Here is a 24101-nt window from a genome sequence, read left to right as displayed (position 1 = left end):
GGAGCCTCCCAGCGCCACCTCCTCCTCCTCCTCCTCCTCCTCCTCCTCCTCCTCCTCCTCCTCCTCCTCCTCCTCCTCCTCCTCCTCCTCCTCCTCCTCCATGTTCGGGGAACCTGTCTGGGCAGGGCTTAGTGGGGAATCCACACAGCTGCTGGGAGAGGCTCCTGTCAGAGTCGGCATCCAGGCAGCCCCACCTGTCGGGCTCTTTAAATCCAGCCTGGCTGGGCTCTGGGGCTCAGACGCAGAAGCAGCAGCTCCAGCAGCACCATGAAGGTCCAGGGGCTCCTCCTTGCCCTGGCTCTGCTTGTCTTGGGCGCCCAGGGGGCTTCCTTGGCTGGCAAAGAGGACCAAGGTGAGTGCAGGCAGCCAATGGGAGGGCCTCATCTCCAAACGGGCGTTCCCCTGTGTGTATACACACACACACACACACACACACACACACAGACACAGACACACACCCCTGTGCACTGCTTCCGGCTGCATCTCTTTCAGCAGCCCAAAATGTCTTATTTATAGTTGGGTTTCCAGGCTCAGGACACCTTTAGAACAGTGGGAGATCCAAGCCCTGCAGCCTTCAAATCTCCCCTGGATCTTACCTGCAGTGCCCGGAACTGGCTACGTGGTGACCGAGCCCCTTGTGGAGGTTCCCAGTCCCCCAAACTCCCTGAGAGCTGGAGGCTCCCCTTATTCCTGGGGTGGATACTGGAAGTCTTCTGGAATGGAAGAATCGGCCTTTGGATGGGCCTCTTTTTTCAAAGGGGCCCCTCAAGCTGGGGTCAAAACTTTAGGATGGCAGCCTTGAAAGCTGAGACTGCTTTGTGTATATGCAATTTTTTTGACTAAACCTCAATTCTTTCTCTTCTCCCTGGACCAGGCTTGATTGTGGTGGGCAGAGATTATTGGTCTATTTTTGTGGACATTGTTCATTCCAGCAATGCTAGATGCTACTCAAGGATGCAGTCCTTGGAAAGAGAGAGAGAGAGAGAGAGAGAGAGAGAGAGAGAGAGAGAGAGAGAGAGAGAGAGAGAGAAATAGAAATAGAAATAGAAATAGAAATAGAAATAGAAATAGAAATAGACAGACAGAAATAGATAATATATTTAGAAACTGCCCATCTTCCTCATACAGCAACTCTGGGTGACCTGTGAATCCTGACCTTCTTCTGGGGTTCAAGGGTGGGCGTTTCCCTTGCCCCCTTTTCCTTCTTCATTCATTCCCAGCAGCCCTATGAGTTAGCGTAAGACGTGGGGTAGGGGGTTGAAACCCGGGACCCTCAGGAGCCTTTCTAAAGACCCACAGGACCGTTCACGTTTCTGGCCAAAATACTTCCAAAGTGGACTTAGCTCCCAGAGTCTCTTCTCCCCAAAATGGAGCCCCCTCTGCCCATTGTCCTCTCCCTGGGCTTCACTTCTCATTTGTTCTTTACAGCTAAGGAGGGCTACTGCTACAACGTGCCCCCCTTGGGAGACGTCTTTGACACCCAGGACTGCAGCGCCTGCCAGAAGAACGCGTCCTGCTCCACCTGCGCCAGGGATCACCACTGCCCAGGCACCCAGAAATGCTGCCCGGGAGACTGTGGCTACATCTGCGAGGAAGCCATTACGGGTGAGCCTGGGCCTGTGGGAGGAGGAGGGAGTCCTAGCCAGGTGCCAAATCTCCTTTGTGGAGCCTCACGGCTGCCTTTGGCCCAGGCTCCACTCCCAGCCAGAGCAGAAAGGCTTGAATGAAACAAGAGCAGCCCTCACAAAGTTCGTTTAGTGACTGTTATAATAGCATTGAAAAAAAGTGACTTATGACCAGTTTTCACACTTATGACCATTGCAGCACCCCTGCGGTCATGGGATCAAAGTTGGACTCTTATGATGGTCGCAGTGTCCCAGGGTCACGTGATCCCCTTTTGTGAGCTTCTAACAAGCAAAGTCAATGGGGAAGCCCCATTCACTTAACAACCGTCTTACTAACTTCACAGCTGCAGCCATTCACTTAACAACCGTGTCTAGAAAGGCCATAAAACGGGGCACTTAACATTTTAGCAACAGAAATTTTGTTCTCCATTGGCGTCATAAGTTTTTGTAAGTTTTGTAAGTTTTGTTAGTTTTTCGTAACTGCTTTTCAGTTGGATTGCCAGGTTCCTTTCTGTATACTTTTTAGCAGACTCAGCCAACTGCTAATTGAAAGTGTTTGACGACTCTACTCTGGCAATCCTGTCTCCAGGCAGAACAAGGCAGCCAAAGAGTTCATGATGCCCCATCAACTCTTCCTAGGAGACCATCCTCAAAGCTTAGATGTTGCAAGGGTCAACCTTCCAGGTCCCTTTTCTTGGATGGATCTTTTCCTCTCTCCCCTCAATTTCTCTCTGATTCTGCTACTCTTCGGAGGTTCCCACTGGGGTACCCCGTTCCTATTTGCAATGGCTCCGAGTAGATGTCTACGGAGATTCTCCATCATAGTCCAGGTCATGGTAGTCCCAAAGGTGATTTTTTTTCCCCAAAAGGCAATGGGACATTCTGGATTTTTTCCCCCTTGAAAACGTTTCGCTTCCCATCTAAGAAGCTTCTTTGGTGAATTCTGAAGTGAGAACTGAAGAAGCTTCTTAACAGAATAACAGAGTAGGAAGGGAGCTTGGAGGTCTTCTAATCCAGGGGTCCCCACCCTCCCCGGATGTGGCCCACTACTGGCGATGGCCTATTTGAAATAGGGCTCTGCGAGTGGCTGGCTGGAGTGCGCGCGCACACACAGAGCTCAACTTGCACAAGTGGCAGGCTGGTGGGCACTTGCACATGTGGGTGGCACCTGGCATTTGTGTAAGGGCTGTGTATGTGCCCACGTGCTCTGGCCCACCGCTCACATGGCCCAGTTTCCCTCTTTCCCCCCTCCAGTCAGTCAAGCAAGCCACAAAGGTTGGGGATTGCTGTTTTATCCAACCTACTGCTCAAACAGGAAACCCTAACCCTATTCCGGACGAATGGCTGTCCAGTCTCTCTTTCAAAGCCTCCAGATTCTTGGATGAAAAACTCAAGAAAGTCCAGCGGCCTTTTGGAAAACCCCAAAGTGGCGGCAATCCTGCCAGGTGCAACTGTGCCCAGTGCCAGCTCCCCTGCAGAAACCCCGCCCTTCCCAGGGCTTGAAATCCAGCCCCTTCCAGATCATGGCAACTTCCTCACCAGCCTTAGGTTGAAGCGGGGGGGCGGGGGAGGGCGTGGAGGGAGGGAGGGAGGACTTGGCTCTTTGGGGGTGATGGTGGTGAGAATGCTGATACCTGCCCCACCACACTTCTCTGTTGCATGCCTGACATTTCTTCCAGTTTCTGGGCTTAGTGCTGGGAGGGAATCTCCCCGTGTGTCATCGCCAGGGTGGGGCTGTTGACTCAGCAGATGCACGTGGCCAGTGTGGCATTCCTCAGGGGAGGGGATGACTCAGAGCTCCGGAGGTTTCATTTGTTCCGGTCTCTCCCCCCCCCAGGCCCCAGGGAGCTGCCCAGCCTGCTTGGCTTCTTGCTTTGCTTGGCAGCTCTGCAGATTTGTTTATCCCTCACTTGCTCCTTCCTTCGCACCTTCCTCTTTCCCTCTCTGCCTTCTGAGAGTCCTGAGAAAAGGAGGACCAGGGGTGACAGGATAGCAGCCTTCCAGTATTTGAGAGGCTGCCACAAAGAAGAGGGGGGGGGGTGTCGACCTATTCTCCAAGGCACCTGAGGGCAGGATAAGAAGCAATGGATGGAAATAAATCAAGGAGAGAAGCAACCAGGAATTAAGGAGAAACAGTGAGGACAATTAACCAGTGGAACAATTTGCCTCCAGAAATCATGGGTTCTCCATCACTGGAGGTTTTTAAGAAGAGCCTGGACAACCATCTGTCTGGAATGGTATAGGATCTCTTGCCCGAGCAGGGGGTGGACTAGAAGACCTCCAAGGTCCCTTTCAATTCTGTTATTCTGTATAAACACCACACTTATCACTATAAAAATGAGAAAGGGTCTGGAGGCTAAAATATATGAAGAATGGTTGCAAGAAATGGATGTCTAGTGTAACGAAGAGAAGGATTAGGTTTGACTTGATAGGAGTTCTTCCAGTATTTGAGGGGCTGCCCCAAAGAGGAGGGAGGGGGTCAACCTATTCTCCAAAGCACCGGAAGGCAGGGCAAGAAGCAACGGATGGAAACTCATCAAGGAGAGAAGCAACCTGGAATGAAAGAGAAACTTCCAAAAAGGGAGGACAATTAACCAGTGAAACAGTTTACCTCCAGAAGTTGTGGGTGCTCCAACACTGAGGGTTTTCAAGAAGAAACTAGACAAGCATTTGTCTGCAATGGCATAGGTCTGGGGCCAGCAGAGCACTTAGGAGGTTGTGGGGTAGAAAGGCACTGCAGCTTACATTCCCTGCTTGTGGCTTCACGGACATTAGTGCTTGTCTTTTGTCCAACAACTGACCAGATATTGCCAAATCTGAAGTGGGAATGAGCTGTGGGGTCCCAGACACTGATTTCCCCAACTGTGTGATGGACCCCTGAAAGGTGGGCCCCCCGGGTCCCTGGCCAAGCGCTAGGAAGTCTGCCAAGCAAGCAGATGGCAGATGTGTGGTGGAATGTAGTCTGGATTCCAGGAGGGAGAAGCTGCATTCCAGAGAGCAAAAAGACAGCAGATAGTTTGGTTGGGAGGAAGGGAGTTAAGAGGGCTCCTCCCTAGAGATTCTCCAGGGTATTATTTGTAATATGCAAATCATAACCTTTAGTCTGGCAAGATTCTGTCTGTAGGTGAGGAACCATAAAGAAAACTACTTGGAAGTACCATATTTTTCAGACTATAAGATGCACTGGAGTATAAGATGCACCTACCTTTTTGGGGGAGGAAAACAAGAAAAAAAATCTGCCTTTGCCCATTCACTGCCACCCATTTGCCACGGCCCCTTCACCATGACCTGTTTGCCGTGGCCTATTTGCTGCTGCTGCAGCCTGTTCACTGCAGCCCATTCGTCCCCACCCATTTGCCGCTGCCTGTTCGCTGCCACCATGGCCTGTTCAGCGAGGCCCATTCAGCACGGCCTGTTCGCTGCCACCTATTCTCTGTGGCCTGTTCGCCACTGGTGTGGCCCATTTACCGCATCCCATACGGCATGGCCCGTTTACTGCAGCCCGCTTGCTGTGGCCTGTTTGCCACCACCCGTTTGCCACCACCTGTTCGGCGCGTCCCATTCACTGCCGCCAATCCCCACTTCCTGGAACTGGCCATAAATGCAACACGTGGAGGTCAGAAATGCAACGCGCGGAGGCCGAAAACAGCTGAAGGGGGGGGCTGGTGGGTGGGTGGGGCTTTGGCAACATTCAGTGTGTAAGACTCACCACAATTTTCACCCACTTTTAGGGGGAGAAAAAGTGTGTCTTATACTCTGAAAAGTACGGTAACTCGATGTATCTTGCCCGGTTCGTGGGAGACCTGCCATCTGCCATCTTTAGGACATGAGGCTACCACGTCACCCAAAGATAGGACTGGCTTTATACAAGGGAGAGCGATGCACCACTTTCATAGCCTCACGTATGACACATCCCACCGTACTATGGGCTGGGGACAGCTAAACTTTCTCCTGCAAAACATCTCACCTCCCCCAACCTTTCTGAGAAGATGGGTGTCCAGCTGATGACATGCATTCTTTCTTACGCCTTATGGTGATGATGATGATTACTACTCTTTAGCAAATTGTAAGATTATTTCAGAATCAGAGTAGAGCTGGAAGGACCTTGCTGAAGCAGAAAAGCCTCTACCATTTCAGACAGGTGGCTGTCCAGTTTTTTCTTAAAAACCTCCAGTGATGGAGCACCCACGATTTCTGTTCCACTGGTTAGTTATCCTCTCCTTAATTCCAGGTTGCTTCTCTCCTTCATTAAATGCTTTGCTCTGTTGCTTTGCATGTACACTGAGAGCTTCTTCATCGGAGACATATTCCTTATATGTCTAATCACACTAGGTCAAATAAAGTATTTGATTCAATTCAATTCAATGACTGTGGGTGGGGGGATTGGCCTCAAGATGGCGCCACTGACTGCAGCCTCTGTGAAATGCTTCTAGCATGTTCTTTTTTTAAAAAAAAAAAATTATGTAACTCACTGCAGATTCCATATATCAAAAATGAGCTTCTAAATATCAGGGAACTTTCTAGGACTATTTCTCCTCCTTAGAGAACTTCTAGAGACGATTTCCCTTTGTCTCCTGTCTCATCTTGTGTCTCTCTGGCTGCTGCAGATGTTTGCCAGCTGCCCTCCGTCTGTGGCATCTGCAAGGCGATGTTCCCACGCTTCTTCTACAATGCTTCCACTCACAAATGTGAGCGGTTCATCTATGGCGGCTGTGGTGGCAACAAGAACAATTTTGAATCTGAAGACGAGTGTCTTGGAACCTGCAGGTTCACCAAAGGTGAGTACCAACCTCTCGCCAGCCGAAAGCAAATATTAGGAGGATCCAGAAGTTGGACAGTTGAAGGCACTTCTCATGGGCCTAGCAGAGGACACCAGTGTTGGTCCTCTAGATCTTCTCTGGAGCTCCCTTTTGACGACACCTCTCAGTTGGTGAAGATGTGCATGGTCTGAAATACTTATACCTTCTTGGATTTTGACATTTTTTTCTAGCTGGGGAATTCTGGGACTTGAAGTCCACAACTCTTAAAGTTGCCAAGGTTGGACATCTCTGGTTTAGAGTTTTCGCCCAATGGGTATCACCCCTGCTATTTTAAACCTAGCGTTGGAAGAAATACCATCTGCTTCAGTTGCAAGCTGGGAGAAAGGCACTGGAGACAAAATGAAGGCTGGAGGCTGATTGGAAAGATGGTTTAATGATGAAGCAGAAGCACATGGGTGGTTCTGGGCAGCTGACCATTTTGAGTTGAGAGTGAGGGGTATTTATACCTTCTCTTGGCCTTTGCACTTAAGCTTCCTGTTCCTGTTCAAGAACATGCATTCTATTGGCTGTTGTCAGACTCCCATGGGGCCATGTAGGTTGTCTGAGAGGTTTGGTGGAAGTTTGAGGGTGATGCAATGTCCTTAGGAGATTGCACCATGTAGTGAGCTCGGTGTCTTAGAGGTTTAATCCTATTATGTCCTGGAGGGTCTTAATCCCTTCACCCTGAGGCTGAATGACTTTTGTCTTGTAGATAGGATGGCCCAGTCTTTTTCAATGGGCACCAAATATCTGCTGGGGGGAGGGAGCTGTGGCTCTGAGCTTTTGTCTCCCTTACGATTTTTTTATTTCTCTTTTAGGGGAAATATAATATTCTGCCTTTTTAATATTTCCTAAAGCATTTCATTCTTCTAGGAGAGGGGTGGGTGCCAACTTTCTACACTAGGATGCAACATTCCTGTGTTTCTTGAGGTTGCCAATATCCGGTCTTGTCTCCATTGCCTCCTTAGCCTGACCCACCATCCTTCCGTTTCCAGGGAGCGCCTAACTGTTGGCTGGAACAGAGCCGGCAAAATCACCAGATTGGACTCCCGACTCAGCTGCTTTCCTGGAGCCCTGACTCAGATGGGAATAGAGTGATGCCTCCGAGTGGTGGAATCTGCCTTGTCTGCATCCCCCTCCCTCCCCCTTCCCCTCCATATACTCTGTGTTGTGTCTCTGTGCAGTTGCCCCCAAACGACCCTCCCTCACACTCCCTGGGCTGGTCCTGGTTGGCGGGTGCCTTGGCTATGTCCCTCCCCAGGCTGGGTGGTGAGATAGGCTGGTCCTCTTTCCCATCCCTGCAGGTTAGATGAAGGCACTGGCAGTCCTGGTCAGTCTGGCCAGAGGGGACTTCCTCTCACTCACACTCCGCTTGCCCCCAGGAAGGGTCCTGCTTGCCAGGCAGTGGGGTCTCGGGAGAAAGAGGGACAGAGAGTTCTCCAAACACAGAGGGCCCCTGGCCCTTGGGGACCTGACTCCTAGTTTGACTGCAATGGGGCCAAAGCTTCCACCTTCAGAGGAGAGAGCTGGGGGGTAGCCTTGGGTCATCGCAGGCACAAAATGGCCCCATCCTGACTCAGGCAGCCCTGAATCTGAGGAAAGAGGAACATGAACAATGTCTGAAGGGTGGACTGGAAGCTGGAGATCCCCTCCCGGACACTCACTGGTCACTCTTTACCAGCCCAATGGGCCTTAGAGGGCAGAGTGGTGGGGAAAAGATGGGGCATGTGTGTGTATGTGTGTTCTGTGTGTTTCTGCATGCATGCTGGGATAGAAGGCTGATGAATGAATGAATGAATGAATGAATGAATGAATAAGTGAATGAATAAGTGAATGAATGAATGACCAAACTAACCAACCAACCAACCAACCAACCAACCAACCAACCAACCAACCAACCAATTCAACCCCAAACTGTTCCCTATAGGGCTCTGCTTGTACATAATGAGAGAAAACACACATTAAAGACACTGAAATTTTACCAAATGGTCTGAACCTGGGTGTGAGAGAGTTTGTTTTGTGGTTGGTCAGTTGATGGGCTACTAGCAAGAAGGAGTCAGAGGGACCACCTTCCAGGGTGAGGAGGAGGAGTGGGGGATTAGGGAGGAGGAGGGGGGGAGGGAGGGAGGGAGGGAGGAGGAGGGAAAAGGAGTAACAGCATAATGGAAGGGACCCCAGAGGACTTCTAGTCCAACCCCCTGCTTAAACAGGAGACCTTATACCATTCTGGACAAATGGCTGTCCAGTCTCTTCTTGAAAGCCTCCAGTGATGAAGCACCCATCATCTCCGGGGACAAGCCATTCCACTGGTGAATTGGAGAGGAGGGAGGAGGAGGAGGGAAAAGGAGGAACTCAGTAACAGACTTGGAAGGGACCTTGGGGGTCATCTAGTCCAACCCCCTGCTCACGCAGGAGACCTATCATAGGGATTCAAACCGCTGAATTGCTGACTTTTCTGATCGATAAGCTGAGTGCCTTAGCCACTGAGCCACCTAGTCAGGTGAAGGAAGGAAGGAAGGAATGGGGAAGGAGGGAGGAGGAGCAGGAGGACATCACATGAGAGCAATGTCCCAATATTTGAGGGGCTGCCAGAAAGAAGATGGGCTCAAGCTATTCTCCAAAGCACCTGAGGGCAGGAGAAGAAGCAATGGGTGGAAATGAATCAAGGTGTCAGGTTTTGATGTCATCTCAATTATAATAAATTGCATTTCCAAACAAATAGTCTTTGAAGAAATCTTTCATTTTATTAAGCACGACAACCTGTCCCCGATTGTGGCGTAGCCAACACTGACTTCCTGACCCCAAAACCTTCCCTTTCCGTTCCCCAATTCTCTGCATCTCATTGGCCCTCTTCCCGAATCACTCTCCCCATATCTCCCCCTTCAGCTCCCAGGAATGTCCCGCCTCCCATCTCATCTCCTCGGAAACATTATCTCCAGGGAAAATAAGTAGGTGAGAAGTCAAGTGTCCTCTTGCCAGCTACCCCCTCTTCTCCTTCTTATGTCAGCACTAGAGTAAATGCAGGTTGAAGTGCTGACATCCGGCCCCTCCCCCTTCATTTTTCCAGGGTGGCCTGTGTAAGACAAACAACAAGTTAAGTACCGTTACCCCATCCGGGGGTGTGGGTCCCGCCCCCTCCCGCCTTGCCCGGGTGATCTGCATGGAACTTGGCTATAAGGCAGTCAGCTTGGATGTTTCTGCTTTTCACCCAGGAAGCCTCTGACAAGGGGTAACCCTTCCACTTGATTAAGTATTGGAGGTGACCCCTGTGCCACCTCAAATCGAGAATTCGCTGTACCTCATAGTGAGTGTGGCCCCCAATGACCAGGGGCCTGGGGGGGTCACGTGGCACCGGCCTTAAAGTTGACTCCACCACAGGTTTCAGGAGGCTACTGTGGAAAACGGGGTGTATCCTCCCTAGTAGTCGGGGCAGCTGCAGTTGTACTGTAACCGGGTTGATTACTTTTACTATAGGAATGGTCCTATAAATTTCGGGCCCAGTTTCCTACTCGGGAGTCTGAGTCTCAAATACTTGGTGGAGAGGTAGACCTTCTCTCCCACTCGGAATGGTCTTTGGGGAGTTCGGTGCTTATCTGCTTGTTTCTTATAGAATTGTGTTGCCTTGACTAATGCCTTCTTGACGTTTTCCCAGGTTTCTTTCAACATTTCCATCCAATCGGTCAAATTGAATGAGGAAGGGGGCTCCCTTGGGTACTCTGGCATGGGGACAAAATCCATACCACTCACTACCTTAAATGGGGTTAGTCCTGTGCTACTGTGGACAGCATTATTATACGTGACCTCCGCAAAAGATAGGAGGTCCACCCAATTAGACTGTTGGTAGTTGACGTAGCACCTCAGGTATTGTTCTATCATGGCATTCAGTCTCTCCGCCCCCCCATTGGTGCTCGGGTGAAACGCTGAGCTGAGGCCTTGAGATGACCCTATGGACTGTAGGAATTCTCTCCAGAATTTTGCTGTGAACTGGACACCTCGATTGGAGATTATTCTTCTGGGTACTCCATGCAGGCGGTAGATGTGTTTCAGGAACAGTTTGGACAACTGGCGGGCTGAGGGTAGCCCGCTGCAGGGTATAAAATGTGCCTGTTTGGAGAATAAGTCTATTACAGTCCAGATCACTATGTTTCCACCACTCTTCGGTAGTTCTACTATAAAGTCCATTGCAATCTCCTCCCATGGCCTTGTCGGTTCAGCTACTGGCTGCAGCAGCCTGGAAGGTCTTCCTGGTTGTTTTTTCATCGTGGCACAGATGGTACAACTTTTCACATAACTGTCTACATCTTTTCTCATGTGGGGCTTGCGAAAGGGTTGCGAGCCAACGACATGTCAAAGCAACCAGCTGGCAAGCAGAGGGGCCAACCGGACCAGGGACCACCCATTAGACGAGAAACCACAGCATCACAGCCCACCCAGAGGTCTGTTGTCCCGCGGAGCCCACTGAGGTGCTACAGGTGTGGGGGGATTGGTCACCTGGCTGCAGCATGTGGAACTCCGAGCCCGAGATCAGACCCACCGCCCAAGGCACGACCGGAACAAGTTTTTCCAGCACTTGACGGACGAGGGGTATGGTTTCCGTGTAAATGAGACTGTCATCTAGGTAGACGAGGACCCCCTTATAGAGGTGCTCATGTAGAACCTCATTTATCAATTGCATGAACACCGCCGGGGCTCCCTGCAGTCCAAATGGCATCACCTTAAATTGGAAACTCCCTAGGGGGCAGTTGAATGCTGTTTTCCAATCATCTCCTTCCCTGATATGTACCCGGTAGTAGGCTTCACGGAGGTCTATTTGGTGAAAACTTCCCCTTTGGCCAGGTGAGCTAGCATGTTTTTCATGAGGGGAAGGGGATATAAGTTGTGTACACAGACAGTGTTGATACTTCTAAAATCAACCACCAGGCACATAGAGCTGTCTTTCTTCTCTTTGAAGAGGACCGGTGCCACGACCCGTGGTTTGGCTGGCTCAATGAAACCCCTTTGTAGGTTCTTGTCTATGTAGTTCCACATTTCTTGCATTTCACGGGGCGTCATGGCATACAATTTGGGTTTAGGTAGTTTTGCCCCAGGGATGATCTCAATGGCACAATTGGCCTCGCAGTGGAGAGGCAGAACGTCACACTCGGCCTTGCTAAACACCTCTGCAAGGTCTTGGTACTCCTCTGGGATTTGTTCTGTCTCATGGGAGCTGTCGGATGCGTCCGCCAGGTGCTCTGGTGTACCCTTAGGGAGGGACCCTTGTTGCGGCGGGAGGAATTGGGGCCCCTGTGTGTGGGGCGTCTCGCCTGGTTGGAGTGGCAGGATTTGGGGGCCCTTTGCTATCCTCAGTCTGCGGGTTCCCTCTTGCCACCAGATGATGGGGCCCTATTTGTCTAGCCAAGAGAGTCCCAGTATGACTGGATCTGTCATTTTGGGGGCTATTATGAACTGAATTGTTTCCCAGTGATCTGCTAGCTCCAGCTTCACTGGTTTGGTCAGATGTGTGGCGTAAGTTCTCCCCACTACAGACCCATCAACTTGTTCAAATCAAATTGGGTGGTTGAGCTTTTTGACTCGGATCCCTAATTTTAGGACTGTGGGTAGGTTAATCAGGCACTTCATGCAGCCTGAATCTATTAGGGTTTGGAAAGTCCCTTGGGTTCCTGTTTTTGGAGCCGTTAGGCGTATAGGGAAAAGAAAAGGGTGGATGGGTCCACTCACCATTGGGTCGTCTTCACCCTCGTCCTCGCTGTCATACAGTTCGGGGGATTGATTTCCATCATCTGGGGTCCCCCTTGTTTTGGTTAGGTGGGTGAAGACCTCTGGACCCTGGGGGATTTTCCGTGGCGTGTTGGTGGTGCACTTGGGCCCTTTTTCTGGTCGTGCCTTGGGCGGTGGGTCTGATCTCGGGCTCGGGGTTCCACACGCTGCAGCCAGGTGACCAATCCCCCCACACCTGTAGCACCTCAGTGGGCTCCGTGGGACGACAGGCCTCTGGGTGGGCTGTGATGCTGTGGTTTCTCGTCTAATGGGTGGTCCCTGGTCCGGTTGGCCCCTCTGCTTGCCATCTGGTTGCTTTGACATGTTGTTGGCTCGCAACCCTCTGTCAACTTTTATTGCTACTTGGAACCATTCAGAGAGTCGGTTCGGGATGTCCCGATAAGTGGTCACTTGGGCGATTTGCTTGTCTAGGCTTGTTCTAAAGAAATACACCAGTAGTCACTCTGGTAAGGGAGGTAAGGTCCCAATGACTCTCCTGAATTCACGGATATGCTCTCTGATGGGCCTCCCCTTCTACATTAGGTTCCTGAGCTCGTCCTCCACATAGGGGTCCTCCTCTGCCTCCTCGAACTGGGCTCGTAGTAGTTGTAAGAACCCATCTGCGTCTTGCAGTTGGGGGGCCCTGTTCTTGTAGAGGGCTGCTGACCACCTCCTTGCTTCTCCCTCCAACCCTTCTGAAATGGCACTCACTAGGGCTCTGGGAAATGGGTAGAGGTGTCCCTAGCACTCGATGTAGATCTCAGCTGTGTCGAGGAATTGGGCTAGCTGGTCTGGATCGCCATCGAACTTCCCTCTGAAATGGGGTGGGTCCTCCCTCGCTGCCCTCTCCTCCCAGCGCGGGGCTCTGTAAGCCTAGCCTCGGTGCCGCTGGTCCTCTTCTTCATCGCTCATTCTAGGGTGGGGAGGTGATGTCCTATCCAGACTGCTCTGCTTGCTGTGTAAGAGAGGAACCCATGGAGGCATCTTTGGGCTTCTTCTCCTTCTGGTGTGGGGGGGGGAAGGGCTGTGCTTCAGTCTACGGCCTCTTGGTTCATCAGCCCAGATTGGTTCCCTCTTCTCCTTTGGCCTGCATGATGGCCCCTCCTCCCCAAGGATGGCACGGTCAAGTTTCTCCTTCAATTCATCTATGGGGCTCTCAAGTGGCTTCCCTGAAGCTTTTTGGTGCCTGGCCTGCTGCCAGTCCCATAGCCAGTCTGCCCTCCCCAATTCACTTAGGGGTTTCCCCTTCCCCTGAACGCTCAGGATGGGAAACTCAGACTCTGCAGCTTTTGGCAAAACCTCCGAATACTCATCTTTTCTCTTCTTGGTTTGTGGCACGATCGTCTGATCTTGGCTGTCTGGCAGCTTCGATGGAGGAGGGGGGTTTGAGGCTCCATAATATCCTGAAGCCCCGTAGCATCCAAGCTGGCTGGGATCAGAACTGGCTCTTTTCCAGTTGCCTGAATTAAGCTCTCTTCGGACATCTTACTTTCTGCCATGACGTCCGGGCTGCGTCTCCATTCACTCCATACATCTGGAAGGGAGCTGGAGGTTTGGAGGTCAGCCAGCTTGGCTTGGAAAGGAGTGTTGGCTATCTGTCAGGTTTTGATGTTGTCTCAATTAAAATAAATTGCATTTCCAAACAAATAGTCTTTGAAGAAATCTTTCATTTTATTAAGCACGACAACCTGTCCCCGATTGTGGCGTAGCCAACACTGACTTCCTGACCCCAAAACCTTCCCTTTCCATTCCCCAATTCTCTGCATCTCATTGGCCCTCTTCCCAAATCACTCTCCCCATATCTCCCACTTCAGCTCCCAGGAATGTCCCCCCCTCCCATCTCATCTCCTCGGAAACATTATCTTCAGGGAAAATAAGTAGGTGAGAAGTCAAGCGTCCTCTTGCCAGCTGCCCCCTCTTCTCCTTCTTATGTCAGCACTAGAGTAAATGCAGGTTGAAGTGCTGACACAAGGAGAGAAGCAACTTGGAATTGAGGAAGAATTTCCTGACAGCAAGAACAATTAATTAGTGGAATATTTTGCCACCAGAAGTAGTGTGTGCTCCAACCCGGCCCAGGGCAGAGGTCCTCAGAGCAATGGCCGCCAACCTCTGCTTGAAACCCTCCAGTGATGGAGGCTGGCAGCAGGGATGCTGAGAGCATCAAGGTTTCATCTGGGGGAAACTTGTGCAAAACGAGGATGCTGCCCCCGAGACGGACGGTCCAGACTGAGGATGGTTACAAGGATGAAAAATGAAAGACTGCAGGGGATTGGAGTGAGAGAAAAAGATCTTTTATTGGGGGGGTTATCATCTCCATCAAGGGGGGAGGGCAAGAAGATGAGCAGGGAGCAGGAACAGCCAGAGGAGCAAAGACCCCTCAGATGGAGCAGGGAGGGATGGAGGAGGAGCAAGGAGTGAGTGAGTGAGGAAGGGAGGAGGAGTGAGTGAGGAAGAGGAGGAATAGAAAGGAGAGGGGGAGAGAGGGAGGGAGGGAGGACAGGAGGAGTTGAGTGAGGAGGAGGGGCAAGGAGAGTGAGAGGAAGGGAGGAGTAGGAGTAAGAAGGGAGAGAGGGAGGGAGAATGAGGGAGTGAGTGAGGTGGAGTAGAAAGGAGAGAGGCGGAGAGAGGGAGGGAGGGAGGAGGAGTAAGAAGGGAGAGAGGGAGGGAGGGAGAATGAGGGAAGGAGGAGGAGGAACGACAAGGACAGTGAGAGGAAAAGGAGGGAGAGATGGAGGAGTAAGAGTAAGAAGGGAGAGAGGGAGGGAGAATGAGGGAAGGAGGGAGGAGGAGGGGCAAGGAGAGAGAAAGAGAAGGAGGGAGAGAGGGAGGGAGGAGTAGGAGCAAGAAGGGAGAGAGAGAGAGAGGGAGGGAGGAGAAAAAGGAGGGAGGGAGGGGGAGGGAGGGAGGGAGGAGGAAGGCTTTCAGCATAGCTGGGTCTTCACTTTGAGTTGGATCCAAGAACGGCCGTTCCCAGAGCCAGACCTTCTCCCTGGGGGAGGATCAGAGCTCCTGTCGAAGGAAAGGGGAGAGATTCAGCTTGGGAAGCAGCAGAGAACCCCCCCCAGTGGGGGGCAGAGTCTGGTCCCCCCTCCCAGTTCACAGGCCCTGAGCTTGACCGAGTGGCTGGAGGACCACCAGGGAAGAGGTCCAGTCCTGAGGGAGTGGGAACATCTGCTTCATACCAGGGATTCTTCCCTTCCCATAAGGGGCTTCACAATCCCCTCACCACCTCCACCCCCTGCTCTTGTGGTCCAGGGGACCCCAGGACAACCCTTGCCCCCACCCGGCCACAATCAGGGCAGCCCTTCCATGCCCAGAGAGTCCTTCCTGGGAAGGTTTCCTGATGCACAGGAAAAGGCGGGGGCCCCATCTGCCATCCAACAGCAATGGGGGTGGCGGGAGAGCAAAGAGGACCTGAAGCATCCACTTCCACCTTCTCCCTCTCCATCCTCCCCCACTCCTGAAATGGGACCCCTACCTCCTCATCTCCTCTTACGCAGGCAGAGCGACAGCCGTCGGAGCAGCAGAATGACGGTTCTCTACAGTCGGCATCTGATTCGCATTGTATCAAACACTCGCCATTTCCACCGAGCGTTGGACACCGTCTTCGTGGTCCTGCAGGAAAGGTGGCAGCTGAACAACAAACTTGGAAGGGACCTCAGAGGTCTTCTAGTCCAACTCCCTGCTCAAGCAGAAGACTCTACACCAGTGTTGGCGAACCTTTTCTTTTTTTCTTTCTTTCTTTTTATTAAAAAGTTTTATCAGGTATACAACAATTTTTCCCATCCCTCCTCCCCCCCTTCCCTCCTCCACCCACCCCACAACCCTCATCACCCCTCTCCCTCCAATCCCCCTCCCCCCACCCACCCACCCCGGACTTCCCAGAGCAAATACAGGGTATAACATTTAACAAACATAAACTAAAATATGCTAACTTTCTGTAGTCTCCAAACTCCCTCTTGCTCTTTAACTCCCCTTTCAACTAACAAAACATAATTCAAAACAAAAATTTTTGTTTCATTCATAAGCTATTTGAAACTTTTTAGTCCGATATTTGTTTTGAATATAGTCAATCCATCTACTCCATTCTGATATATATATCTTTCATTTGAATGGTCCTTCAAGTATGCTGAAATTTTTGCCATCTCTGCTAAATTCACTACTTTTAGTGTCTATTCTTCAATAGTAGGTAAGTCTTCCTTCTTCCAATACTGTGCCACCAAAAGTCTGGCTGCTGTTATTAAATTTAAAATCAATTTAGTCTCTATGACCGTACAGTCTGTAATTATACCCAACAAAAAGAACTGTGGAGTAAATTTTATCTTCTTTTTAAGAATGTTTTGGATAATCCACCATATTTTTATCCAAAATGCCTTAATTTTTTTACATGTCCACCATATATGATAATACGTGGCATCATCACATTCGCATCTCCAACACTTAGGTTGCACACTTGGATACATACAGGCTCTAGATGCCATCTATAAAACATTTTATAAAAATCTCTCTTAAATTTTGGGCTTGCGTAAACTTCACATTTCTAACCCATATTTTTTCCCACATTTCCATCATTATTGGTTCTTCAATATTTTGTGCCCACTTTATCATACAGTCCTTAACTAACTCCGTTTCTGAATCTATTTCTACCAATGCATTATACAACCTTTTTATATGCATTTGACTTTGATCTCTAATTTGTTTTACCAAGTTCTCCTCATTTTGCAGGATACCAATTTTCTGATCTTCTCTCCATCTAGCTTGCAGCTGTCCATACTGAAACCATGCTTGAATTATCCTTTCTTCTCTTAGTTGATTCAAAGATTTTAGTTGTAGTACACCTCTTACCTTGTTAAGAAGCTCTTTATATGTAGTCACATCTTGTTTTTGCTCTACACTTATATTCTCTATCGCGTGTCTGGGTATTGCCCATATTGGTAACTTCTCGTTTAGTTTATACTTATACTTTTTCCAGACACGCAATAGAGCATTCCTTAATATGTGACTTTTAAGTCTTATCCACTTTCTTATCATATAATAAATAAGCATGCCAGCCGTAAACCAAATCATATCCCTCAATATTCAATATTCTTTCTTCTGTTAAATTCATCCAATCGCTCATTGCTGATAAAACAGCTGCCTCATAATATAGTCTTAAATTAGGCATTTTGAGACCTTCTCCTTCATGTATATCCTGTTGGCGAACCTTTTCAGCACCGAGTGCCGAAAAAGGAACACTTTGCACGTTCGCACGGACATGCTTGTCAGGGCCGCAACCAGGAAGAGGAGCTGCCCAGGGGGCTTGCGTGCACTGGATAAGGTCCTTCCGGTTTCTGGAATGTGCACCAGCCAGCAAGTCTTCCAGTTACTGCCACACATGCGCCAATCAACTGGTGGCCCACATACTCAAGGCACGCATGCTCACGCACATGTGTGTCTGGCCAGATTTGTCCAGCCCCAGTGGAAGAATCTGCAATTCTGCATTGGGGGGAGGGAAGGACGTGTTTATCTCGGACTTTTGAGATGGGAGGGGCCAGAACGAGGGGCAGCACCAATGAGAATTCTCCCTGCTTGAGCGTCATCAGTCTCCGGGCAGAATCCTTTGGGACTTCACCTGAAGGAGGAGAGTCAGTTCTGCTGAGAGAGAGAAGTGGAAAAAGTGGGTGTAGGATCTTGGCTTGAAGAACCAACTTGGGGTTCTCTGCGCGGAATTCTCTCCTCCAGTGGGTGAAGTCAAGGGAGACTCTGCCTGGAGACCAATGACGCTGCAGAAGGGAGAATTCCCATTGGTCCTCCTTCTTTCTGGACACTCTGAATGAGGAAGCCCCGTTCCCAACTCACAGACCAGCTCTTCCGGTTTCCACCACTGCTGCATGCACAAAGACCAGCTGATTGTCGTGTGTGGATGTGCGCCAGAAACCCGGAAGAGGAAAGGGCAATGCTGTGTGTGCCAGGCGACATGGCTCCACATGCCACTTTGGGCACACGTGCCATAGGTTCGCCATCACGGCCTTACACCATTTTTGACAGGTGTCTGTCCGGTCTCTTCTTGAAAGCTTCCAGTGATGGAGCTCCCACAGCTTCTGAAGGCAACTTCTGTTCCATTAGTTGATTGTTCTCACTGTCAGAAAAATACTCCTTATTTCCAGGTTGAATCTCTCCTTGGTCAGTTTCCATCCATTGTTCCTTCTCTGGCTTTCAAAGGTGCTTCGGAGAATAGCTTGACCCCCTTCCTCTCTGTGGCAGCCCCTCAAATATCAAAACACTGCTATCCTGTCTCCCCTGGTCCTTCTCTTCACTAGAATAGCCAGACCCAGTTCCTGCAACTGTTCATCGTTTGTTTTATCCTCCAGTCCCCTCATCATCCTGGTTGCTCTTCTCTGCACTCTTTCCAGAGACTCCACATCTTTTTTATAGTGTGGTGACCAAAACTGGACACAATATTCCAACTGTGGCAGTTTCAGCGGGAACCTACAGAGTCCCAGACCAGGAATCAACTGATGAGAAGGAGAGGCCCAGGGAAGGGAGGCAGCTGGACATGGCTTGGAGGTGGCCCCACTACTGTGGCAAGGAAGGTCGCAAAATGGGGAGGAATGCACTTAACAACTGTCTCACTTAGCGATAGAAATTTGGGGTGCAATTGTGGTTGTAAATCCAGCACTCCCTGTAAGAGCCCACGGGAAAGATAGAAAACTCCTTGAGGTGGAGGTCCTACGTACGGGGAGCCCACTTCCCTCTGCTGGACACGGCTTGCTTTTTCCCTGGGACTGCTTCCTTTTCTGGCTTCTGCTGCGGAGCAAAACCCCTTGGGGTCCCTCCCGCCTTACCTGTGCAGAACTGGGTGCAGGTTTCCTCATCCCAAAAGTTATTGGCGTTTCCTCTGCTGCCTTTGTAGAGGAAACTCTCACAGGCCTTGGAGACGGTGTTGTAGAAGAAGCGGGACCGAAAGGCGTCACCAAACCCAGAATCACTTGGGAGTTGGCAGGTATCTGGAGGGAGGCAGAAGATTCAAAGTGTTTCTTGAAGTGTATTCCGCCCCCCCCTCCCAATCTCTTCTTGCCAATATTTATTTATTTATTTATTTAATTTTATTTTATTTTTGCGATTTATATGCCACCATTCTCCCGAAGGACTCAGGGCGGCTTACAACAACAATCAATAATACAAACCACAAAATCACAAAATAAGTTAAAAACCCCTTAAAAACCATATTTAAAATTATTACAGTTTGTGCAACCTCTAGCAGATCAATTTATTTGACGGAAGAGCCACCTCTTCAGTTCGCGGCGAAGGAGAGGAGGTCCGGGGCTATCCTCAGCTTGGTGGGCAAATCATTCCAGAGGGTCGGTGCTCCAACCGAGAATGCTCTCCCCCTGGGGGCCGCCAGTCGACATTGTTTGGCTGATGGCACCCTGAGGAGGCCTGCTCTGTGGGAGTGCACGGGACGGTGGGAAGAAGGCAGAAGATGGTCTTGCAAGTACCCCAGGCCTAAGCCATGTAGGACTTTATAGGTAAGTACCAGCACCTTGAAACAGACCCGGAGAGCAACCGGCAGCCAGTACAGCTTGCGCAGGAGAGGTGTTGCATAGGAGTAACGAGGAACTCCCGTAACTACCCGTGCGGCCGCATTCTGGACCAGCTGGAACCTCCGGATGCAGCCCCATGGAGAGGGCGTTGCAGTAATCCAACCGAGAAGTAACAAGGGCATGGGTGACTCTGGCGAGGGCATCTCGGTCTAGGAAAGGGTGCAACTGGTGCACAAGACGTACTTGTGCGAAGGCTCCCCTGGTTATGGCCGTCAGATGGTCATCCATGGACAGCCGAGAATCCAGGAGGACACCCAGATTGCAAACCCTAGCGGAGGGGGTAAGAGTCTCCCCTCCTATCACTAAAGATGGTACCTCTAGATCCCGAGATGCCGGCATCCACAGCCACTCAGTCTTGGATGGGTTGAGTCTGAGACTGTTCCTACCCATCCAAGCCAGCATCGCCTCCAGGCAAAGGGACATCACAGAAAGGGCATCCCTAGGGTGATCCGGGATGGAGATATAAAGCTGGGTATCAGCCGCATATTGGTGACATCTCACCCCAAAACCACAAATGATCTCACCCAGCGGCTTCATATAGATATTAAAGAGCAGGGGGGAGACAACCGATCCCTGGGGCACCCCACAAGTGAGGGGTCTCTGGGAGGATCTCTGACCCCCCGCTGATACAAACTGCAAGTAGCCCAAGAGATAGGAGGAGAACCACTGCAGAACAGTGCCTCCTATCCCCAACCTCCCGAGTCACTGCAGTAGGATACCATGGTCGATGGTATCGAAAGCCGCTGAGAGGTCAAGAAGGACCACGATGGAGGAACAACCCCCATCACGGGCCTGCCAGAGATCATTCACTAGGGCGACCAATGCCGTTTCCATGCTGTGACCGCACCTGAAACCAGATTGGTAAGGATCCAGGTAGTCAGTTTCCTCCAGGAATTGAGGGAATTGCTGTGCCACCACGGACTCAACAACCTTCACTAAAAAGCGGAGGTTGGAGACTGGACGGTAGTTATTAAGGGAGTCAGGGTCCAGGTTGGGCTTCTTGAGGAGGGGGCAAACCACCGCCTCTTTGAGTGCAGCGGGGAAGACCCCCTCCCTCAGCGAAGCGTTGACAACAGCCTGGATCCAGTCTCCCTCCGTCCCTAACCAGGTCTCGATGATACAAGCCAGGTCCACTTCCTCCTCGTCAATAAGATCTTGGATGAGGAGGGCCTTATTCACCACAGAGCTGGCATTCAGGTATACCAGCCGGAATCTAGGGGTCCGCACTCCGTCACCGCCGGGGGGGCAGGATGGCCCGAGGGGACAGGAGAGCCCCACTGCTCGAACACAGTGGCAGGGCTCTCCAAACCCCCTCCTCCCACCAGCCCTGCTCTTCCCCACCATCACCGGGATTGAAAAACCCTCTCTCCACCAAACTTCTTCGTTCCCCCCCTCCCCTCCTCCCCCCACAACCGTCCGACGGGCCAGGTTGCTGAGCTGCAGGAGCCGTCATCTCTCACCACCCTCCTCCCGGGTCCCCTTAAAAGTTGATTAAAAACCCTAATTAAAACCCCCCTCAGACGACGCTTCGAGGCATGCCACCACTCGGGGTTCCAAAACCCGTCCTTAAGGTAGGCCTTCGGTAGAACAGAAGGCCACGTCCGTGAGAGGGGGGCATCATTATTGCTGGCCAATAATCAGCCATTAATTCAGCAAATGGTGGAAATGCCAGGTTAGTAGGCTATATCTCAAAATATGCAGCTTGCATTAATATCTTAGAATTGGCACAATATTAGGAGAGATCTTTGATATGCAGAAGAGTCTGTAAAATGACTCAAGAGCCCCAATTCCCTCCCGGCTCAGCCTTTTCCCTCCCTCCCCCCACCCGCTTGCTCACCACGGCTGGCACAGGCCTGCAGGCATTCTAGCTGTGTTGCGAAGTTGTTTCCGTTGCCTTTGCAGCCTTGATGGACAAACTTTTCACACACGCCCGCCTGGGAGTTGTAGAAGACCCGGAGGGAGGACTCGTCGCTGCATTTTTGACGATCTGGAGGCAACTGGCAGAAACCTGGAGGTCCCAGAGGGATTGGGGGGGGGTATTGTCAGGTGGATTAGATATGTTCACCTACTTCTAACTACGCTTGAGTTATTTATAAAAAAGCAATAAAGGCAGGATATACATAATTCAATAAATATATAAAATAAATACTGATAAATATATAACATAAAATGTAATATTTATAAATATATAGAAATAAATATTTTTATATAAATGTGCTCTTTGATTACTGTCCTCCCCTCCACCTGGAGGCCCTGGGTGGGGCCCCTGTTCCAGCACAGCAATGGCCAAGGCAGCAGGTTCTCTGTGCTTCAGGTAGATACTTAGCAGGAGGGGAAGGGGCTGAGGGGTGCAAAGCCTCCGTCAGTAGCTCCTGGGGCAGAGGAAGGCCAACAACTCAATCAATCAGACTAGAGCTGGAAGGGACCTTGGAGGTCTTCTAGTCTAACCCTCCTATTCAAGCAGGAGATCCTGTAGAATTTCAGACAAGTGGCTGCTCAGTCTCTGGTGCTTCTTGTTCTGCCTTCAGGGGCTTTGGAGAATGCAAAGTCTTTTCATTTGGCTGGGAAAATGGAATAAATCATTGCAAGTGATTAACAAATGGCAGAAACTTTAGCAAAGTAAATGAATCCTTCGGTGGGATGTTTACTACAGGTGGGAAAATGAGTGGATAAATTCCCAGTAGGTCACACCACCGTGTCCTTTGGGTTCGCCCATGGAGGGAGCAAGGAAGTTTATCCCCAGAGTACAGAAGCCACCCCAAGAATGTGGGCTGCCTGGAAAAATCCACGCCAGAAGAAGCTGGTCACCCTTAAAGGTCCTGGATGTGAATCTCCCCCTTCCCCAAAGGCATAAGAGCAAACTCCCAACCAAGCAGCAGCAGCCAGAAGATGCTCCTGGCAATGAGGGAGGCCAGGTGAGAACCTGGGATAGGTCTGCAAGGTCTGCCAGCTGGAAAAGGGGTCCTGGGAAGGAGAGGGTCTCACTCTGCAGCAGGCCAAGAAGCCCAGCTGCCTGCTTGCTTCCTGCCTTGGGAGCGGTGGGATGGCCCTGCAGGAAAGGAAGGGCACCGGAGCCTGAAACTTGCCCCAGGAGAGTTTCACCAGGGGAGACCTGAGAGCAGTCTTCCAATATTTGAGGGGCTGCCCCAGAGAGGAGGAAGGGGGTCAAGCTGTTTTCCAAAGCTCCTGAAGGCCAGAGAAGGAACAATGGATGGAAACTGAACAAGGAGAGATTCAACCTGGAAATAAGGAGAAATTTCCTGACAGTGAGAACAATCAACCCATGGAACAGAAGTTGCCTTCAGAAGTTGTGGGAGCTTCATCACTGGAGGCTTTGAAGAAGAGGCTGGACTGCCATCTGTCAGAAATGCTGTAGGGTCTCCTGCTTGAGTGGGGGGTTGGACTAGATGGCCTACAAAGTCTCTTCCAACTCTGTTAATCTTTAACCCCAGAAGAGAAAATAGTCCCAGCCCAGCCAAACCGGCTTCTCAGGCCCATCTCCCACCAGGGGTTTCCTGTGGGGCTACTCACTATTTCGAAGTTTCAGGCTCTCTTCATCACCATCTCCATGATCAGCAGCATGGAGGTCAGCAGAGAAGGAGAGGAGCACCCCAACGAGAAGAAGCTTGGCCCACATGGTCTCTCAGGAGGAATGAGGTCTCTTGGCCAAGGCAGTAGGAGTATATAAAGCTGGAGGAAGGGGCTGGTGGCGGTATAATCGCAGGTTTGTGGGACTTTCCCAATCCAGTGCTGCCATTGGACAGGAGGGCCAACCTCAGAAGCAGGAAGGACACAGCAGTGGTTTCCAGAAACGCAATAATCTTGCGTAATGATTGAACTCTAGACTGGCTAGGTGGCTCAGCGGCTAAGACACTGAGCTTGTCGATCAAAAAGGTCGGCAGTTTGGCAGTTTGAATCCATAGTGTAGGTCTCCTGTGTGAGCAGGGGGTTGGACTAGATAACCTCCAAGGTCCCTTCCAACTCTGTTATACTGTTATAACTCTCCCCAGTGTGCATATTGCAATGGTCAGACTAGAAGGATGGGGGTGAGGTTGGGGTTGGGCTGAACCCCCCTGGACTGGCAACATCCAACACAGACTGGGCTGGCTGAAGAGTCCTGAGCTTTGGGGGATGGACAGAGACCCCTTTCCAGAGGATACTAGGAAGGGAGTGGTGGAGGTGGAGCAAATCCTATGTTCTCCAAATTCAAAAGCGAAGCGATGGGAGCTTCGGCTTTGGGGAGGGGAAACAGGTGAACCTGTCTTTTGCTCCCCGAAAATGCATGGACCTCAAAAAGAGGTTGAGTAGGCAGAATGTAGGTAAATTCTCGCTGGAGG

The 24101-nt window shown here is 50.7% G+C and overlaps 2 protein-coding genes across 2 annotated transcripts; one reads left to right on the top strand and one right to left on the bottom strand.

Moving 5' to 3' along the window:
• Positions 1-267: 267 nt before the first annotated feature.
• On the top strand, positions 268-8388 carry LOC139315516 (eppin-like). Its single transcript, XM_070941878.1, has 4 exons — positions 268-352; positions 1429-1605; positions 6233-6403; positions 7393-8388. Exons 1-4 carry the CDS (start codon positions 268-270, stop codon positions 7395-7397), a joined length of 438 nt encoding a protein of 145 aa, XP_070797979.1. The 3' UTR covers positions 7398-8388.
• A 6088-nt stretch (positions 8389-14476) lies between these two features.
• On the bottom strand, positions 14477-23401 carry LOC139315510 (BPTI/Kunitz domain-containing protein-like). The gene is made up of 5 exons (XM_070941872.1): positions 23296-23401; positions 21602-21772; positions 19006-19167; positions 15660-15796; positions 14477-15190 (listed from the first exon to the last, which is right to left on the bottom strand). The coding sequence occupies exons 1-5, from the start codon at positions 23399-23401 to the stop codon at positions 15182-15184; spliced, it is 585 nt and encodes a 194-aa protein (XP_070797973.1). The 3' UTR covers positions 14477-15181.
• Positions 23402-24101: the final 700 nt, after the last annotated feature.

This window comes from Pituophis catenifer, unplaced genomic scaffold, assembly GCF_029215685.1.
Source record: "Pituophis catenifer annectens isolate HBS135680 unplaced genomic scaffold, rPitCat1.0.hap2 SCAF_3, whole genome shotgun sequence".
NCBI lineage: Eukaryota > Metazoa > Chordata > Lepidosauria > Squamata > Colubridae > Pituophis > Pituophis catenifer.
The sequence above is the reverse complement of the archived record's forward strand: the minus strand, read 5'-3'. Positions and strand labels throughout refer to the sequence as shown.

Excerpts from the sequence above, each read along its gene's own strand:
- LOC139315516 (XM_070941878.1), top strand. The coding sequence starts at position 268 with ATGAAGGTCCAGGGGCTCCTCCTTGCCCTGGCTCTGCTTGTCTTGGGC. Across the intron at positions 353-1,428 it reads GGCTGGCAAAGAGGACCAAG|CTAAGGAGGGCTACTGCTAC; the intron begins GTGAGTGCAGGC and ends TGTTCTTTACAG. Across the intron at positions 1,606-6,232 it reads CTGCGAGGAAGCCATTACGG|ATGTTTGCCAGCTGCCCTCC; the intron begins GTGAGCCTGGGC and ends TGGCTGCTGCAG.
- LOC139315510 (XM_070941872.1), bottom strand. The coding sequence starts at position 23,401 with ATGTGGGCCAAGCTTCTTCTCGTTGGGGTGCTCCTCTCCTTCTCTGCT. Across the intron at positions 21,773-23,295 it reads GAGCCTGAAACTTCGAAATA|GTTTCTGCCAGTTGCCTCCA; the intron begins GTGAGTAGCCCC and ends TGGGACCTCCAG. Across the intron at positions 19,168-21,601 it reads GCAGGCCTGTGCCAGCCGTG|ATACCTGCCAACTCCCAAGT; the intron begins GTGAGCAAGCGG and ends GCCTCCCTCCAG.